This window comes from Poecilia reticulata, linkage group LG23 (assembly GCF_000633615.1).
Source record: "Poecilia reticulata strain Guanapo linkage group LG23, Guppy_female_1.0+MT, whole genome shotgun sequence".
NCBI lineage: Eukaryota > Metazoa > Chordata > Actinopteri > Cyprinodontiformes > Poeciliidae > Poecilia > Poecilia reticulata.
The window spans coordinates 6774044-6795239 of record NC_024353.1 but is presented as its reverse complement, the minus strand read 5'-3'; the positions used below and the strand labels follow the sequence as shown (position 1 = coordinate 6795239).

The following is a 21196-nucleotide window of genomic DNA, read 5'->3' as shown; positions in this document are numbered from 1 at the left end:
ATCTTAATTTGGAGTAATTAGAACCACAAACACTGACTCTTAAAACCCCAATAAGAAAACAGTCTTATAATAGACACATAACACAACAACTTACTGATTTGTTTTATACAAAAATCATTTTAGTTTATTATTAAGTAGATCAAATGAAAATGGGACAAAACGTTCTTTTTAAACCTTTTGAACATTTAAATCATATATACGACTTCAAATTACTTTTAAAAACTTTTTGAAAAAGACCTGCGAACAAACAGCATCAGAAGAGCAAAAACTAGTTTATAAGTGTAATTTCTACGGTTTTATGTGGCGTTCACACTTAATCTGTGTGCAAAATCCCCACATCATGACACCTACACCACCGTACTTCACACTGTACTGCGGCATTAATCTCTGACAAGTTAATTATTTATGTCAAAATAAGACTGAAGACGGGTTTCAGTATTCAGAAAAAATGAAAGAATAAAAATAAAAATGGAAAGAAACTTTGTCACTTCAAGCTACAGAGAAAAGATCTGCGATTTATTTCTCAGTAAAAAATATTTAAATTCTTGCATGAATGAGAACAGAAACCAAACCTGCTGTAAATGTCAGTGTATTTCCTAAAACTCCACCAACACAGCCTCAAACTTGCTCATATTGATAACATTTCTGCTTTTTGAGGAGCTAAACGTCACAAATGAAGCTCAAGATTAAAGTTAGATAAAAACTCCATTATGCATCAAATGAAATCCAGCCTGACTCGTTTATCTGCTGCGTCGCTGAGTTAACCCTTCATGCAGACGTTTAACTCTGCAGAGCATTCTAAACCGCAGGCCTACAAAGTCGCATTTCAGCTGCAGTCCACAGTTTGTTCAGTTTGCTGGATGTGATCAGTTTACTGTGCATCCATCTCTGCATGCAAAACCCTCCACAAGCTGAAACACGGTGGTGGTGGCAGCATCATGGTGTGGAAGATGATGGAGCTAAACCTTTTTAGGAGGCTGCAGAAAACTTAAGCTCCCAGCAGGACAACTCCCAGTCCAGATCAAGGCAGAGTCATGTGTTAGAATGGCCTAGTCAAAGTCCCAACCCAGAATTTGATTCAAGAATTAAAATCTGATCTCCACAGACGTTCTGAATCCAGTCTGACTGAACTTGCTGTAGTTCTGTAAGGAAGAGAGGATGCATGCATCCATCCTCAGCATTTAATACGTTTATTTACATGTAATGCAGAAACATTGATGCTAATAAACAAGTTTTGAGTCAAACATCTGGTCTCGTTTACTATAAAGCTCTTTCTGTGAAGCGCCGACCCTCCTGTGGTTTAATTTCCTTCTTTCATGGTTGCAGCTCATGCATCTTGCAGCAGGTTGTTTCCCACCCAAAACTCGCACAGCAGTGATGCGATCGCAGAACTGCGCCTGTTTAACCTTCCAGGTAATTATCTCACTTCGCTTGCAGACAGAAAGATGGGTCAGAATCAGAACCGGTTCTGCTCAGGGCAGAACCTTTAACGCCACCCACAGTCGCTCTGTCTTTTCTCTGTGAAATGATCCACTGCAGCACAGAAAGGTGATATCATCGGCTTTTCGTTCCGTTTTTCCATCATATTACGAGTCACATTATTCCTGGTGAAGCTGAACGTCACAAGATGAGAGAAAATATATAAAAGTACGTAAAATTAAGAAAATTTTGGAAGCATTTAGCATTTTCCTTATAAAATGTACTGTGTCTCAGAATTTTCTTCCTGGCTGCACAGTGGCGCAGTTGGTAGAGCTGTTGCCTTGCAGCAAGAAGGTTCTGGGTTCGATTCCCGGCCTGGGGTCTTTCTGCATGGAGTCTCCATGTTCTCCCTGTGCATGGTGGGTTTTCTCCAGGTACTCCGGTTTCCTCCCACAGTCCAAAAACATGACTGTCAGGTTAATTGGTCTCTCCAAATTGACCCTAGGTGTGAGTGTGTGTGTGCATGGTTGTGTGTCTCTGTGTGTCTCTGTGTTGCCCTGTGACAGACTGGCGACCTGTCCAGGTGACCTGTCCAGGYGACCCCGCCTCTCACCCGGAACGTTAGCTGGAGATGCACCAGCACCTCCTGACCCCACTGAGGGACAAGGGTGCAAGAAAATGGATGGATGGATAATTTTCTTCCTCCTATATTTTTACACAACACAAGGCATGAAGTTGATCCACTGCAGATGCATATCAGTAAGTTAGATTGATTATTTCCCTTCATGTTGACGCAGATCTCCATTTCACTGGGAGAGAAACAAGCAGGCTAACTATGAAGTTACTTCAGTAATTCAATTTAAAAAGTGATTTATCACACAATATTTGATACATTTCAAATTACTTTTCACCAGACTTTTTCCTTCCACTGAACTTTCCATGGGTACCCTTGCATGCAAGATGAACAGCTACGCTCATCAGAAATCAGCTTCTCCTCATTGTGGACCATATCAGTGATTATCTGCTGAATTACCATCAAATGTGTCGCATTTAGAATCAGTTTAACTTTTTCAATTAATCAATCAATCAATCAATCAATCAATCAATCAATCAATCCTCTTTATTTAGACACAATTATGGTCCATAAACAGACAAAACAAGAACAATAAAAGGAAGAAAAATAAAAAAATATAAGCTGCGATCTGCCCAGATATTATTGCTGAGACGAGTCTAATAAAATCATTTATGTTTTCACTGATGAGCTGCAAATATCTGACAGTTTCATACTTGGTCAAATTTAATGTTTTTGCAGTTTGACGACTGAGATCTTTAAAAAACACCAAACAAGAAAGAACCAAATATTTTCGTCTCGTTTCAAAAACAAGACAAAACTAACTAGTAGCTTTTCAGCAACTTACTTCTCTGATTTAGATTTGGGATCCTGCACAGCGCAGCGGTTCTGCAAAACGCTTTTTATGAAGCTTAATTATGTTGTGAAATATAGAAAACTTGTTGCTTTCAGTGATTTTGGGGCATTAATATCCGGGGATATTGATCAGAAGTGTTCACACTACACTTCAAAACATCTATCAGTATCTGCTGTTGATACAAGAGGAAAATACTTTTATCCATCTTCATTTCACTGCAAAAACTAATTTTACCATGTGTTTTTATCAATAAATGCTGAATATAGGCAAAAAATACCAGTTCCACTGGCTGATTTTCCCTTTTAGAAAAACAATCAACCAGTGGAAGGTGTAATTTATATCTATATTCAACAATTACTGAATTAATTCAAGCTCCTATGTCTTGCAGAAAAGTTACTTGCAAGTTAATTTTGTCTTGTTTTGAGTAAAATGTGATAATTGCACTAGAAACTATATAAAATACTTAGTAAGATTTAATGTTTTTGCAGTGTAGGTGAATCTTTCACTGGATTATAGTTAATCAATATATCAGGAGCAAGACTTTCCTGCAAAAAACAAAAAATTAAAACTCTTTTCCAAATCTGACATATTGTCTTCCTGCTTTTACTTTATTTCCTTTAAATGTGATTAGCTATAACTTATGCATTATTGATTGTGGATCTATGAGGTATGAGGTGGATAAGCTTGATTTAAGTAAATAATTCCTTAATATTGATGAAAAAGTACTATTTATACATGTTATTTACTTAAATTAAGCTCCTATTTCTTGCTAAAAAGTTTATTTCATGTTAGTTTTGTTTTATTTCAAGTGTACTAAGATATTTGCACTAGAAATTAGACCCAAAGTTTTTGCAGTGTAGGCCTTTCCTGCATAAACATTGTGGAAGTTCTACCAAATTGTGAATCACAATTTCCATGAACTCTAAAATAAAAAGCTTATAAATTTCAGGAGAAAATGCAGAAGTTCTAACTAATCACTTTGTTTTATGCATCTAAAAATAAACAAAGTGAAACCAGGAACGAAATACGTCACATTTGGAAATCAGGGGGGGATTTTGCAGTAAAGTCTCGCTTCTGCATATATTACTAAAAAATTCACTTTGTTGTTGAAATTCAAAGTCTACACTGTGAAAACTTTCAATCTTACCAAGTATTTTTGTTTAGTTTCTGATGCTAATATCTCATTATACTTTAAATATGAAAAAAATAACTTATAAGTTACTTTTATGCAAGATATAGGAGCTTGTCTAAGTAGATAAAAATACTGCTTCTACAGGAGGATTTTTTTAGTTATGGTAAAAAATATCTCGCAATAAATAACAGTAGCACTTCTTATTTATATTAAATTATTTACTTAAAATAAGGTCAAGCAGAATAAATAACTAGACCAGATATACTTTGAGTTTTTGCAGTGTAGGCCTTTCCAGTCTGAACATTGTGGCCGTTGTACCAAAAGTTGCACAATTAGTGCCATGAACTCTAAAATAAAAGAATATTCTCAAAGTTTCTTTTTTGCATTGCATTAAAGTGAGACATAAATCCAGTTTATTCAAAGTGAGATCAGCTGTTTAGTTACTCCTCAGATTTCCCAGGGAAACCCTAAACGCACCAGATTGATCAGCGTTTGTAAAAGTTTCCATGGGGTTTCTGTTGGATCTAAAGCTTTCCGACGCAGGCTGCTGCAGCCTAAACCACCTCAGCGTTTTCCAGCTGCTTTGTCTTCTTGTGCAGAACATCAGCATCCCTGCACCTTTCTGACCCCCCAAAAATGACCAGCTGCACCTTTACTTCCCATCAAATCCAGGGGAGAGGGAGGAAATTATCAGAAACTTGATAAATTGTTGAACTTGCATGAGTGGGAGACCCCTCACCCACTTCTATGAAGTTTGGTGATTTAAAGGAAACTGCACAACCACATTTTTCACACTTAGATCACTGCTGCATCTCTGCATCACTCTCTCTCTCTCTCTCGCAGGCTGATATAAATAAAAGCTTTCATGACAAGTCAAACAGTTTGAGCCAACTTCAGGGCGAGAGACACGACTTGGCAGACGGTCCTCCGAGTCGCTCCGACAGGGATCGAAAACAACCGGCTATCGCATCGGGATCGCTCCGGGAATCAAACCGACATCTCAGCAGACAGACAGACAGACAGACAGAGGAGCGGCATGATGATGAGGATGGGCTCTGTGATGAGGAAGGTGGTCTGCCTGTTGGCGTGGCTGTCTGTGGGTCAGGTCAGCGGGTCGTACCTCCCTCAGGACATGAACAGAACCCTGCAGGACCTGCTGCAGCACTATGTGAGTACGAACGGCGGCGGCGGCAGCCGAGCTGCTTCAGTTTGAGCGTGTGGAGGTCTTTGCTGCTTTCTGATGCTCTCGCCACAAACTCTCACACACACATGCGCAAACACGTAGACCTGTGTGGGTTAAAGGCCAACCTGCTGCTTTTATGCAGCAACTCTGCGCCTCTTTTCTCAAGTTTGTTTCAACAACTAATGCAACAACAAGTGTCCTGTAATAGAGCTACAGCAAAACATCTAGAAAAGAATATCTATGAGACTTTTCAGGAGTTTTACTTCTGCATTACTGCACTACAAATCTGCACTGCAAAAACACACAATCTTAGTGGTGTAAACATGTTTGCATACTTGGACAAAAAAGACAAACTGACTTATTATTTCACTTGCAACATGGGGAAAATGTATGATTTTAAGTGCAATAATCTGTCAGTGGAACCTTTTCTTTAATATTTTCTTAAAACAAGCTCCTGTTTTGTTGCAAAGTTACTTTTAAATTAGCTTTGTCTTTTTTTCCCCAGGTATGCTAAAATATTTGCACCAAAAATACTTTTTGTTGCTGTGAACCTCTGCAGAAATCATGCTTAATTATTTAATGCTAAATTTTAATCTTATTTTGAAAGCCAAGCAGAATGCAACTTTGAGATTCCCTTTCTAACAGTGAATGCACCATTAAGGCCTTCTTTCAATGCTAGTCTGTTTAAATGTGCAGGAATGTTAATTATTTCAATTATTATAAAAACTAATATTTTGTGTTTTTGATCTTTCTGCAGAAAATCTCTAAATCGGATATATATGATGGAAAGCACGTGTTCCCCAAAGAAGAACTGAAAGGCAAAATGGAGGTAAATGTTCACTATCAAACATCTAAATCAATAACAGATGCAATAAAATGGTGTAAAGTCCTTACTCTGGTTATGAATTATGAAAATATTTCTCATTGTGGTTATTGATTAATTGAATTATTCTAAGTCTCATGGTTGTGTAAAGCCGTTATCTTTAAGTATTGTTAGCTTAAAGTACAACATAAACAAATTTAGCACCAATATTAATAACTTACGATCCTTAAATAAGGTATTCGATTACAACACAAACAAACTATACAGAATATTTAGAGAAATTAACTTTTACAGTTGATCAAAGCCTAATCCAGGATTTTCTGGGAGCCTAAATGTTTTGGAGCCTTAAATTAGTTCAAATTAGACAATTATTAGCTGATTCCCAGAAATAATGTTATAATATGTTTATCCAGAGCTTTTGTTAGTATTTCAAACTGTAATTTGTATTTACAAGTTTTAGTTTGACCCTTTCATTTTAGAAAATAATCTAAATCCAGCAACACTGATGAATAGAAACTTTGTTAAAAAATATTTACTGCTGAATAGTTAAAGAAAACAGCAAAAATCCATTATTTTATTAAAAATAATCAATCACAAGGTAGAGAGTAAATATTTCTCAGCATCAGAAAACCCACGCTAGCACGTTCTGGTTAGCTTGATGCTAAGCTAGGCTAACTACTTGAGCTAATATTTATATAGTGAAGATATTTTCACATATTGATGTAAAATTTGGGATTTAAAGTGGATTTTAGGGACTAAATATTCCCTCTGTGAAAGTGCATGTTTACATGTAGGTGTGTTAAGGGCCTGTTGAGTGTTAGACGCCGTTTATTTGCTGATGCTACCATGCTAGGAGTTAGCTGGTGTTTCTGTCTGGCAAAACATTTTCAGACACTTTGAAAAACCTGAACTTTATCACACAGGAGTTTATGTAGAGGTTATTGTGGTTTTCTTTCCTTCAAACTGGAACTTTCACTCTCCCCAAACTGTTACACAAAGTTGGCATTTTGTTAGTTTCAAGAGCTAATTGTAGATGATTTCAAACGTTAAGCTCTTTGTGGCACAGGCCGGCGTTTCTCGTGAAGAGTGGTGTGGTTTTCATGTGAAGATGAAGATCAGTTTCAGGTTTAGATCAGTGGAGGAACAAACTACAAAGCAAATCCTGAACACAAAGGGCTTAGTTTCATCAGAAAATTTAACTTCAGATCATTTCTTCACTATGATTTGGGTAAATATGTTGAATTGCACTAATACAGCTAAAAGTTTGTAACCACGAGAGCTTATTTTGATTTTTAGAGCTGAATTTATTTAAAGAATCTGGTGAAAGAGTCACAAAGGAAACGCATAAATAAAGCACGGGCTATTTTGTAGCATATGTAGACATTATTTCTGGTGTTCACTGGAGTTTTTAGCATAGCTTTAGTGCCCAGCTAGCGTGTACAGCCCCCAGGGGGTTTGCCATTCACTTTTTCCTTAGAGCAAAACGTTCCTAAGACCTCCTGTGACTCATTTAACGCCTCAAAAAGCAACAATTCGATGTAGTTTTTATCCAGTCTGACACTGTTTTTCTCACCTCCGACCCTCCAGCCGTACCTGAATATGCATCTACACCAGATGAAACTGTCGCATCCAGATGAGCAAAACTGGAATGTGACATTCATGTTTAACAGGCAGTGGGTGGCATTCCCCTTCATGGCCCACACTACACTTAGTTTAACTCTTGTGTGGGAGACCACAGAGTTTTTCCACTGTGTGAAAAACCTTTAGCACCTCAAGGCTGGTACATGCTAGTCAAGCAAGAGATGAGCAGCTTTTTGGTTGCATTTAACAGGTTTAAATTCTTCAGATAGTCGTAAAAGTTAAAAAATGGACAATTAAAACTCTTCTTACTCATTTTTAAATCTCTTTCAGTCCCAGATGTTGTTTATGGGCGGCGTTTTGGAGGCGTATGAGAAGCTGATTGTACACATGCTGAAGGAGCTGCCCACTCCAAGCCCGCTGTCGGCCACCAGCGGGGACAAAGCGGACACGTCGGGCCCCAGCACCGCCGAGCCGTCGGCTGCCGGCGACACCAGGTCCAACCTGATCAAAGTTTTACAGAAGATCAGGGAGCTGAAGCAGCACAGCTACAAGGAGCAAGTCAAGATTCTCCACGAACTGCAGAAACTCAAACACATTGAGGTACGGAAACGGTTCTTCACTTGGTTCTGCTGAAAGCTGCATCTGGAGAAGCGTGTCTTAGTTATTTTTGGCGTTTTTACTAATAAGGATTATTTGTGGCATTAAATTGTGTAAATACTTTCTAAACCTGAAGGATTTTCAACAATATTTGAAGCTCTCAAAGTCAAGGCTGATGTTTGGGTTCAAAAAGGCCCATTTTGGGTTTATTAAAACATCTAGAGATCTTAAAGACTTTTAAAGAAGCTTTGAGAACCGAAATAATTGAAATAAGAGGCTAAAGTTGGACTTTTTGAGTATTTTCAAGGTCTTAAAACACAATAAATCACCTTAATTAAGCATTTAAAGACGCAGCTCATCACTGGATGAACTTGTTGATATTATTTGGAAACTGACCGGTCTTCCTTCTCCAGATGGACAACATCAAGGTGCAGGGCAAAGCATTGTGGGAGCTGCCGTGGATTTACGAGAAAGCGAACTCGCTGGCAGACAACGTCATGAGGAGGCGGCGGCGGCGGCGGCAGACCAGGACCAAGTCTCGCCTGGGAGCCTGAAAGACGAGCAAAAGGGCAGCAATAACAGCTACAAAAACACCAGCGAAATAAGGATGTCAGATCACGAAAACTGAAATTAAAGTGCCTGTTAAGGATTTTGTAATTAGGGGATTCTTTCATACACATATATATTTATTGACTAAACAACAAACTATCAGGCTAAGCTTGACACATCTAATGTTGTAATATTTTAAATAGGACTTAATGTGTTTTTTTTTTACTTGAAAACAAGATGCTGCAAAGATTAGGATCAATAATTTTACCTGGAAATACTTGATTTATCCACTTTAAAAACATCAGGGGGTAAAATACTGAGAAGATCAGCTCGACGTAAAACATAACCCTGGATAGAGTGTGTTGAACTCTGATTGGACGGTAGCAGAGAGGTGGGTGGGGCCAGATGAGGAGGAGTCCTCTGATTGGTCAGACACTTTAAATGAAAGTAAACAGAGTCCAAACCAAGTTTTCTTTTCTTTCTTTCTTGGGATTGAGTGAATTTTGTACCAACAAACTTGTTTTTACTGAAGTGCCTTGGAGAGTCGATGATGTTTACAGTACAAAGTACACCAAAGTCTTTCATTATGTACTGTAAAGTACTTTTACTTCTCTGCACCTTCAAGCCCAGCACTGATGTACTATTATTACAGCAGAAGTACTACAGTCGTCGGGGATTTCATCGTTTTTACTGACCTGTTCTAGTTTTTTCGTATTTATTTTGTATTTAAGAGTTTTATTTAATAGTGAATCACGCTGTTATGATTATTTATTGTGTATTTATTGATTGGCACAAGCTGAAATAAACAGAAAGCACTTCAGTTGAACGTGTCTTATTTTCTGTGGCTCAGACCAGAATTAGTTTTCATTTTAATTCAGTTTTAATCCGTTTTTAGGGTGTTTATAAGTTATTAATTAAATATTGTTGAGTTTTAGCTTAGTTTTTATTAGTAGTTTTTGTTTTTTAATACTTTTGTTACTTTTTATGTGCAGAATTTAAAGTATATCTTTATGATTATACATTGGATAGACTGTCAATTGCTGACAGCTGATGTAAAGTTAAGGCTAATAAATAGATTTATGAACGTACAAGTAGTTCCAGTTAGTGGCAGTTCTTCCAAATTTATAATTTTTTTTTAATTTTTTTATTTCAGTTTCAGTTGATAAAAATAAAATGTTTTCTTAATTGTAGATTTTATTAGTTTTAGTTAACTATAATGATGGATTTAATCTGAGTCGCTGTTTTTGTGCAGACACTCATTAAATTTTTGTTTATATCAAATAAAGAAAATCAGAATCAATTTATATCAAACCAACCTGAAAAAGCAAATGCTCTCCTTGTTGCATCATAAATTATCTGCAAAACCCCGACTTAAATCAGCCAGATGTGATTATTGGCATTACAGGACCTGCCTGGCAGCAGGAAGTAGACCAAACCACAGAGGATGGGACTGTTTGACTTCACCAGTTTCTCCTCCTCCTCTTCCCAACAGTTTCAGTTCATTAAAGTTCATCAGTTCATCAGTCTAACTCTCCAAACACGTTATTTAGGGTTTCATCTTTACACTTCTGTGTAAATTTGGCCTCCATATGCAGAGCTGCTTCCAAATGTCACCATGAAAGTTTCCAATGACAGAAAAAGTGGCTAAATAGAGTGTCACAGTCACTAAGTTGGCAGCAGTGCTTGTTTCGTCCTGCCCACAGCCCTGCGACCCCCTCCGCTCAACCTCACACCTGGCCACGCCCCCAGTGTCTCTTAGCTCCGCCCACTTTGGTGAAATTCTCATTAAAATGTGTTTGGGGGCGGAGTTTTGCTTTCACAGCGGGGTTAGTTACACTTTAAGGTTTGCAGACACGTCTCTGAAGCTCCCACTACAGGATATATTGATTTCACATTGAAATTTGGGCTTTGACTAGGCCGTTGCACCATGCTGTTCAGCCATTCTGTTGTTTCTGACAATGTTTGGACTAAGCCTCGGCTGTCAGACAGACGGTCTCACATTTAGGAAGCAGAGGAGTTCATAGTTTGTTTAATAACTCCATCATATGGATGCAAAAAGCCCAAAGCATCAACCCTCCACCACCGTGCTTCACATTTAATAGGCTGACTCACTGTAAAATGTTGCACTTAATAAATAAACATCTCTAAAGTTCAATTTGTTGCCAATATTTTATTAGAAAATAGCGTCCCTTCCAAATTCTGATTTGTTTCATCTCTTCTGAATTTTCCTGTCATGAACTTTAACCTTTAACCTGCTACCTGGGGCCTGCAGGTATATATGGAAATTATCTATCAGTTGTTTATCTAAACTCACTGCTGATGTATTTTCTCCTCCAGCAAAGCAGCAAAGGTCTACTTAAAATTACAGTTTTTCCATTTTAGCTCTACATTTGTGCAAAAAATAATGTGATTTTTCACCATGATTATATTTTTTTCTCCTAATTTAAAGCGTTTATCTGCAGATTTATTTTCGTGTACTCTTGAATAAAGATGCAGATTAACTATTAACCCGTTTTTTATGTTTTAATTCGGAGACGTTTCCCCTAACAACCAAACTCAAACTGCCTCTGCAGGCAGCAGAAACTTCTGCTGCAGCTTAGATACGCTGGACGGACCCCGGCCCTCCACCCCACAGCAGCGATGTCACTTCCTGTTACATCACTTCTCATAAACCCGTAGACGTTTCTTACAGTAACTGCTGGCTTACCCACAATGCACTGCAGGCGCTATGTGTGATTGTGTGTGAAGCTGTGACTTCTAAGAACCCGAGCTGTGCTTTCCCACCGCAGCGCCGTCTGTTTGTGTGGTCAATGAAAACCCTGAGGCTCCTCTCAGCGCCGCTGGCAGCGAAAATAAAAACATCAATTCTAATTCAGTCGAGCTGATTGCTTTTCTCCTTTTTTTTATTTTCTCAGAGCAAAAACAAGAAGAGTGGAGTTCTGCACGGCTCAGTCTGAGAGCCTCTTTAGTTCGCCGTCTTCCAGTTGCTATAATCAGCTGGTTTGAATCTCTTGTTGCTATTTTTAGCTATAAACTGCAGCTTTAAACTAAACAAATTCATAAAGTGCACAGCTGCGTTAGTTTCCATCAGGTGTTCCTCCCATATTTCCAGATCTACATCCATTTATGTTCACTTCTCCACATTTCCGGTAGCAAACATAAACTATAAAAGTACATTTTCTCAACATATTGTGTTTATTTCACTAATTCATCCTAATCTAACCAACAGCGTCTTTAAAAAGTTTTCATGCAAATCTGATTTTTAAAATATTTGGTTTGTCCCAAAGGGAAATTAAATCATATCTTACGCGTACCTTCACAGAGTATACAGAAAGTGCTGCAGAAAGTGCTAGCGCAGGTTGCCATGGTTACCCATGGTTAGTTCTCAATGAGATGCATCAAGTCTATAAAAATGCGACATCCATGGCGAGGAAAAGCGCAGCCATAAAACTTTAATATGGTTTCCCTAAAGCGGTAAAATTTCATTTAAAAAAAAAAAAACTGAATTAATATGAAATGCGATCATTTTGGCCACAGCTAGCAGCCATTTTGACTGCAGGGACTTTCGCACAGATCTCTGGCCGGGCAAAAATAAAAACAGATGCTAGTTTTCAAAAACTGTTGTAGTTTTTAGACACCCTTGCAGAAAAATCCTATGAATTTCACAAATGAATCACGATCAAAATAGCTGCGTTACTTCCTGTTTAGACCATTAAGCGACACAGAAGGTTGTTAATCACCTAGTTACTAAAGTCAGGCGAGAGGCAGCAGGGAAAACGACGCAGGACCAGGGTTTACCATCACTGTGTTAACATCCAGACGTCACATTTCTACAATGTTTAGATGCATCTCTGCTTTATGTGAAAAACGATGCTGGTGCACCTTTTCTTACCACCCCTTTTTCCTTCCACTCAACTTTCTATTAATACTGTAGTGAACTTTTTCACTATATTCAAATTTTCAGAGACAGAATTTGAGTTTTTCCATTTTCTGCAAGAAATATTTCACTGTATGTGAGATGAATCTATACAAGATGTGCTTCGCTTTCTGGAATAACAGAAATATTGAACAGTTTCACAATATTCTAATTTTTTGAGCTGTAAAAGCTCTAGTAATTTTTAAGCAATATAAGAAAGTATTTAGCAAACTTGTGTTTTTTTGATGATATAATAATCATCATTTCAATGAAGAAATTGATGATTCTTGTATACTTTTATTAAAAAACCTCAACAAGCATAATAAAAATCGAAACAAATTTCCTTCAATAGATACTGTTAAAATTAGATATTGGTGTAGGATTAAAGATGGCCGTCAGTACAGTAACTGCTGCCTGGGGGCTAAAAAACAAATACAGGCCACACTTTTCAGATTTGCAATTGCCGCGAATGATTTTGCAGGGCACCAGATACGAAAGGGGCCTTTCGAAAAGTGCTATACAAAAAAAACCTGACTAAAAGTCGTAAAGCTGGAAACATTCGATTGTGATGAACCGAAACTATCCAGAGGCGCTTTGTCATGCATGAAGAGCGGAAAGTTCAGGATAATTTGCTGGCAGTTTGGTTCAGATCCGGTTGGCAGGACAGTTGGTGACGCAGGTTCGTTCTCACTTTTGTTTACAACACGTCAAAAGTGGCAGACGAGGCTCTCGAGGTTGCGTTTTGTGTTGATAACTTCACACGTTGGTGATGTGTAAGAAAATGTTGTTTCAGAATATAAAACAAAAGAGTCGTGATCAGCAGAAACTTTTTTTTTCTTTTTGGTAGACTTGCTTTCGGACAACGTGGATAAAGCCGATCCTTTACCGATTTTACAGGAAGCAGGACTGATGTGTGCGTCATCAGTGAATATTTTGTCCAAAAGCAACAAAAGACCTCAAACTCAACACCATCAAAACCGAAAGAGCCAATTTTATCAGCCTATGGGTCTGAATAGGGTTATAAAGTTCTCACATTAAACACTCCACTGTCCAGATCTGGACAAGCAAAGTTCATCCTAAAAGCAGACCGCAGACCGCAAGATGCTAAAAGACGTCCCCAAAAACACTGAAAGTTACTTTCATCCTCATCTTGTGCAAGAAGAAAAACCTTTGCTGTTTAAGATCTACCTAAAATTTGAAAGGGGACATTAATAAATCCTGAATCATGTTCTTTGGACAGGTGAGTCTAAAACTTATTTGGACATGTTTGGCAAAAACCAAATACCCCGATCCCGGAAAAGAAACCAGCTGCGAAGCCTGGAGGAGGAAGGGTCACGTTTCGGGATGATTTTCAGCCTATCGTAATAAAAAAACTGACCCAGAAGTTATTGTGATAAAAGATAATGTTGCTTTGCAACCATTTTCAAATAATATAACGGTAATGGCATAAAAATGCGAGAACACATTCTCAACGATCAATAAACTTTGAATTATGATTAATATTTAACACTGGAACTGGAAGACATTTTAAATATTCGACATAAACAAATAACAGAAAGAACAAACTAAATTTATGATGGAGTCTCAACAAAAGGGCCAGTTGAGACCAAATCACCAGACTGAAGACTTTTTGTCGTCCAGTTTTTGGTAGAAAAAGAGATTCACAAGAAAAACAAATGGAAATTGCTGAGCTTGTTTTTATTTCCGACGCGATTATTTGATTCATCCTTATTGCGACAGGTTGTTATAACTGAAACAATCTGGCAGCGGAACTAGAACTTTTTCATCGATATTAAGGAATTATTGACTTAAAACAAGATCAGATTTCTTGCTGAAAAGTCACTTGTAAGCTAGTTTTTTCTTATTTCATGTGTACCAAGATATTTGCACTAGAAACTAAACCAGAAATACTTTGTTTTTTTTAAGTGCATCTGAAAATAGTCTAAACCACGAGCCTTTTAAGTTTTACGTATGCTGTGATTAAAATGAAAACCACTTTATTTATCGCAATCGCAACTCATTTACCCATGCATATTTAAAGAGTCGTCATGGATGGCGACGCTGCGGGCAGGAAGAATCTCCAGTAGCAGTCAGTGTTGCAACGATTCTAAAGAAGCCTCTGACTGAAGACTGTTGCTGTCTGACAGTTTGACAAGCTAACAGCTCAACATCCAAGTAAAGGGAGGCGATATTCCACAGTAACATGGCCTGAAATTTTCAGATCCTAATCAGCTGCTCCCAGGTGTAAAAATGCATTAAAAGTAAAAATATAAGAGAAAAATCCCGTTTTCCACGTCCTTCAGATATTTTTTCAAAAGAAAAAATATCTGCCACTCTTCCATAAAGATCAGATTTCTGGAGTTCGCAACTTCTCTACTTTCTAAAGTAAAATCCACAAATGCAATAAAATCTATTAAAATTCACGGTTATGACATTAAACAATGTGTTAGAGTTTTAGTGAATACTTTGCAAAGCCACCAAACAGTAATGACTGTCTGCCGTTCTCTCCTCATTTAAATTCCGTTTTTCAATCAAAACAGGCAGAGATGTGGGCTGCTAGCTAACAGCTAGCTAAATGACAGCAGAGTTTCGGTGCGTCCCGATCGAAAATAAGTTGATCTGAAACTGAGAATGAGGCAGCATCTGCAGCAAACAGAGAGGAAATCAGCTCTATCAGGAGATAAAAATAGCCTCTGAAGGCGGCAGAAGATGAGAGCTCCGAATGGACGGTTGGCGATGATTAGGGTGGAGGGTCTGTTAGGTCCGGGTGCTAAACAGCACTTCAGCAGGGCTTTAAAGGAAACATTGACAACACCGAGAGAAACACTAGGAGTCAACTTTTACCCCCACCTCTGTGTCTGTGGTTGCTGTCAGAGTGTGTGGGTTTCAGAGTGAGTCAGCTTGTTGCAGACGCTGCACGACAGATAAAGAGGCATCTAAACTCTGCACTTCAGCACACAGCCTGATATTAGAGGACAGGAAACCACAAATAAGATGGTGCCTGATTGGCAGAACTGCAACAGTGATGATGCTTTCAGGCTGTATGGAAGCTCAAGGAGACATTTTACAACCAACGGGAGGAAAGAGAAACGGGAGTCAGGAACAATTCTGCTTCAAAACAGCTAAACCAAAGAAGAAGAAGAAGTATTCACAATGTAAACAAACCAGATTTCATTACAATTTGTTGAACAGAGACTGAATCCTCGAGTATCTGTCTTAAACATCAAATTCTAAAAATATAAATTCTTAATAATGTCGTGTCCCACGCAGGTGGAGTCCGGGAATCTCAACATTTGTGAAAAGTTTCAACATGAATGCACATCATCAGTACATTGGTCTTAAAATGAGTCATCCTATTTTGCTAATGCAGAAATCTGTTGAATCATTTCCAACTGGCCCCAAATATAATTTAATTCAGTTAAAAAATACTTTAACTACAAAGTGAAACTAAATGCTGTTGTAACTCAAGTCATCCAAATATCTTCAGAGTTGCTGAGTGTGATGATGGTGTGAGGAGGAAGAATCTCCTGTAACAGTCAGTCTTGCAACAAATCTGTAGAGGCCTCTGACTTAAGACTTTCTGTAAGAGTCTCATTCCAGTCCAGGCATGCTAACATGTCCTGCTAATCCACCTCACTTTCTTTTGCTGCTCCTTCTTAAATCTGTCTGGTTGGAAAGATGTTGGAGTAGGGGATATGAATCTCTTCTCCTTTTCAGTAGTTCGGGTATTATTTGAGCTTTTGGGATGCTAATAAGCTTCTTCCACTTGTACAAAAGTTGCTGCCACGGTAACACAACAACTGTGCAAAAGAGCACACCTTTAGCTTAGCTTTTCATGGGTAAAGACGCTAATTTAGTGCACTTTAAGATAAGCTTTTAAAACTTATTTTGATCAGTAAGACGATCTAAACTGGGCAAACTTTAGTTTATAGTTTCTAGAAGAAAAAAGCTCATTTCAACATTTTGGACAAGCCATTTCAATGGCAACGGCACCCAGTTTAGCACACCTTTAGTTTAGCTTTTCTATGTGTAAAGATGCTAATTTAGCACACTTTCAGCTCAGATGCTAAACTAATTTAACAAATGTCAAGCTCAGCTATTCCATGAATATAAAAATTCTGGATCAAATGGGAAAACACCACTAGCTTAACTTTTCCACAAGTAAAAACCAAAACTTTGCACACTTTTTCAAATCAGCTTGTCAAACAGTACAAAAAAACTTAACTAGAATCATAATAAATATTGTAATTTGTTTTTGTTATCTGCGCTGAATCTCGAATCTCGAATGGTTTCAAAAGAGAAAAAAAAAAGATCTGAATGACTTCTGTTGATATTCACAGGAACTGCCTACGCAAACAGAATCAAGCCGCTGATTCCTGATAAGAAGATCATGAGGAGATTACCTCAGAAACACAGATACATCAGAACACCAGACGAAATGATGACTAATCTAACTATCTGATACTTTATCTGTGTCGCATCTTTCTTCCCTTTTGGTATGAGGGAAAGTCTGATTTCTATTTGCAGCAGGTTATTCTAAAATCAGACAATTTTGTCCTCAAACAGGAGCTGAATCATTGATGGTTGAAATAGGAAGGTTGTGTGAAACTACTAGGAAACCATCAGGCTGTGAATGGAGTCAAAAAGAGGAACAAATCAACTAACCACAGGAAAGTATTAGTAATGTTTATGCTAAGGCTGCATGGTTTCACACCCATAAATGACATCAGGCCTAAAAAACATTAATAAGTTTGCTGAACTTCCCAAGATGTAATTTTTAAGCATGTCAAAAATTGCTGCATGCATCATAGTAAATGCATGTCTGCTCCTGATGCAAGGATCTTCATAGATTATTTTATAAAGTTTCCTCACAATGAGAGATGAAACATTTCAAGGAGAGGACGTCCCAGTAAATTTACCTCTAAAAATGCTAAAAGCAATTTAAAAAAAATCTCTGCAGGGGTTTCTAAAAACAAAATACTGCAGCAGGACTTCGGTTTGCAAAGTATTAACGAGAACAAATCACAAAAGTAAAGTAACCTTTGGACAAGAGTAACAAAATCAGGGAGACTCTGACTGCAACATTTTAAACTGTTTATCAGCATAAACACCTTATGTTCTCCTCTGTGCACCAAAGTATTCTAGAGTCAAATGTGAGTCCATCAAGCTCATCAATGGCCTAGTCAAAGTCCAGATCTCCGCCTGGTTAAAACCTGAACTTAGGGCAATAAATCAATAACAATATATATCACGATAAACACATGATCAATATCAAGAGATAGAATATTCAATAATATCACTGGCCTCTGACCCAGAACCGCACAGCATTCTGGGAAATGTAGGCAGAAGAAAGAGTTTAGCCATTCAACATCTCATGGCTTTATACACTTTTTTTAGTATACATAAATTACATAAATTACTTCATTATCCATCCATTTGTTTTTTCTTAATCTGGGACCTGAGTCCAAATTTCATATCACAAACAAGCGAAGGTGGTACGACAGTAACAAAAATCCTCGAATCCAAACTAAGCAAAGTTGGTGGAATCAACTAACTCACTCTCTTTAGTTACCTAGCAACAACAAGCAGTTCCAAGTCACCCCCCCCCCTAACTTCAGTTACCTAGCAACAACAAGTAGTTCCAAGTCACCCCCCCCCCTAACTTCAGTTACCTAGCAACAACAAGCAGTTCCAAGTCCCCCCCCCCCTAACTTCAGTTACCTAGCAAGGTAACTGAAGTTAGGGGGGAAGTTTACCTAGCAACAGCCTGCTGAGCAACTTGCGCAGCAGCAGTTTAAGGTTTGGCCTTTTAGCTACTCAAAAATAAAAACCAATGGAGCAAAGTGAAAACTGTAGATAAAACAGGAAAGACTTTAGATATTTAAAACAAAAACCTCATAATTGTTGATATCGTCTGATATAAAACAATTACATTGTGATATATTCTTCTGCCGTATCGTTCTTTGTCTGCAAATTGAAACGCCATTATGTTTCCAGATATAAAAGCTGAAAAGGTGTGTAGATGAAACTTGGATGGGGTTTTTTTTTTTGTGTTTTTTTTTTTTGCAGTGTGCACAAAAAAAAAAAAAAAAAAATGCTGACTCAGGTTGGCGCCGGCTTGTTTTTAACAACCACTCTTCCCAAAGAGTTTGATGGTTTCAGTGAAAACGCTGACTGATGAAAGCAGGTCACACCTTGGTGTCTTTGAACATGCATGAAGGCTCTCACTCTCAGCGCTCATTAACATATGCGAAACACACTGTGGCATTTCCATGAAGTTATGTGTTGTTTCCTCTTGCAAAGGAAGCTGAGCAGGTTCACTGCAACCACACACACACCGACAGCTGTGCTCTCTGTCATACAATTAATACGCCGACTGCAAGAGAGCTGGAAAAGGAAAACTCATTCAAATGCTTTCTGCAACTTTGTGTTGCCCAAAATTTACAAAACGCTCACTTTTAATCTGCAACTTCATGGCGAGCATCTGTGACAATATTCCTGCTGGATTCACACCAAATAGCTAATTTATTTAACTGCTTCCATAAATGAACCCCAGACGTAAAAGTTGGCTTATTTCTGCAGCCCAACCAACAATAACAACAGATTATAAGCAGGATTCATGTTTAAAATATTCATTTTGAAGCTCAAACTGCTGCAGTTCATGTAGCTTCAACCAGATGTCACTGCAAGACACTGATTGAAAAATAAAAATATTAATATTTCAATGAAGTCTGCATTAATGAACATCTTTAAGTGGTTCTGAATCAGACTGTTGCAATAAGAAATACATCTTTAAATCAATAAATCTCATGATAAATTAAAACAACATCAATAATTTTTACTTTTCTTTCGTTCTAACAAAACGAAAGAAAAGTTTTCGTTTTGTTAGACATTTAGACACCAGACTAAATGTCTTCAGTCTGGTGTTTTGGTCTCAATTAAACCGTTTTCGGAGGGAACATTTTGTCATTTTATTTGTTGTTTTATTTATTTTAGATATTTAAAATCTCTTCCAGTTCCAGAGTTAAATGTTCATTACAATTTAAAGTTTACTGATCTTTGGTAATGTGTTCTTATATTATTATGCCATTACTGCTATACTACTTGAAAATGTTCTGAAAACAACAATATTACTGTTTATCGCAATGACTTCTGGGATAATTTATCTTATCATGACATCTTGGTTCTGTCTTTTACTATGTCACAATTTAATTTGGTTAAAAAAAATTTCTACAACCGTTCATAATGATTTTTGCTTTAATCTATAAGTGTGCAAAGGATCTTCATGATCTACTTTAGTAGATGGAGACATTAAAGTGTCTTTTTCACATACATTTTTTAATATTAATCCATGTTTACATAGAATTATTCCCTCGCTACGTCCTCCATTTTGTTTCTTTCTTCTGCAGACAGTCTCCTCCATGGTTTAAGTATTGTAAAAAATGTGCATAATTTCTCACCGTGTCAGATAAACATTTCATCGCTCAAAGAAGAGACTTTAAAATACTGATGTTAGTTTATAAATCACTGAACGGTTTGGCACCACAATACCTTAAAGATCTGTTATTACTGTACCAACCGTCTAGACCCCTCAGATCTTCTGGTTCTGGTTCTGCTCTGCATCCCCAGAACCAGAACCAAACGAGGAGAAGCAGCATTCAGCTTCTATGCACCACAGATTTGGAACAAACTTCCAGAAAACTGTAAAACAGCTGAAACACTGGGTGCCTTTAAAAATCAACTTAAAACCCACCTGTTAGAGTTGCTTATGGCTAAATTAGGATTAGAGTGCCGGTTTTGATGTCTTTGATGTTTTTAATGGTTTTATTTTTACTTTTTATTTCCTTATTCTCACTGTTTATGTTTTAATGAAGGTTTTAAGGTGTGAGTACCCTTGTTAGATGGCGTTCTAACTAAAACTCAGGGTTTAATGTTTTTATCTTTTTTTTTATTATTTGTTTTAATCTTTTTCAAAATCCTTTTCTCTTTCTCACTGTTTATTCCTGTTTTTATTTTAACTATGTAAAGCACTTTGAAATGCTTTGCTGCTGAAATGTGCTATACAAATAAAATTTGATTGATTGATTGATTCGTGTCGCCTGACGACATAAAAAATGCATTATATTGCACCTTTAATACGTCAAATGTTGTAATTAAAACAGGCTATTTTAAGATGATAAGGGTCTGAAATCCACTCATGTTTATTCCCATCTCACCATGAAACGACTGGTTTTAATGTAATGGGAGAACTTCACATGTAATTTGGCCCTGCTGTTATGTAAAACATGTTTTAATTCAAAGCTTACTTCCGACATCTAGTGGACACAAACAGCAACAGCAACTGGATCAATGGGTGAAGTCAAGGGTCACTGAAGAGCAGTGGGTAAAGAATCCATCCATCCATCCACTTTCTTGCACCCTTGTCCCTTAATGGGGTCGGGAGGGGTGCTGGTGCCCATCTCCAGCTAACGTTTCGGGCGAGAGGCGGGGTCACCCTGGACAGGTCGCCAGTCTGTCGTAGGGCAACACAGAGACACACAGGACACACAACCATGCACACACACACTCA

At 37.7% G+C, this 21196-nt stretch overlaps 1 protein-coding gene across 1 annotated transcript; it reads left to right on the top strand.

Annotated features, from left to right (window-relative positions):
- Positions 1-4889: 4889 nt before the first annotated feature.
- On the top strand, positions 4890-8716 carry LOC103459380 (uncharacterized). Its single transcript, XM_008400890.2, has 4 exons — positions 4890-5146; positions 5919-5990; positions 7896-8165; positions 8576-8716. Exons 1-4 carry the CDS (start codon positions 5015-5017, stop codon positions 8714-8716), a joined length of 615 nt encoding a protein of 204 aa, XP_008399112.1. The 5' UTR covers positions 4890-5014.
- Positions 8717-21196: the final 12480 nt, after the last annotated feature.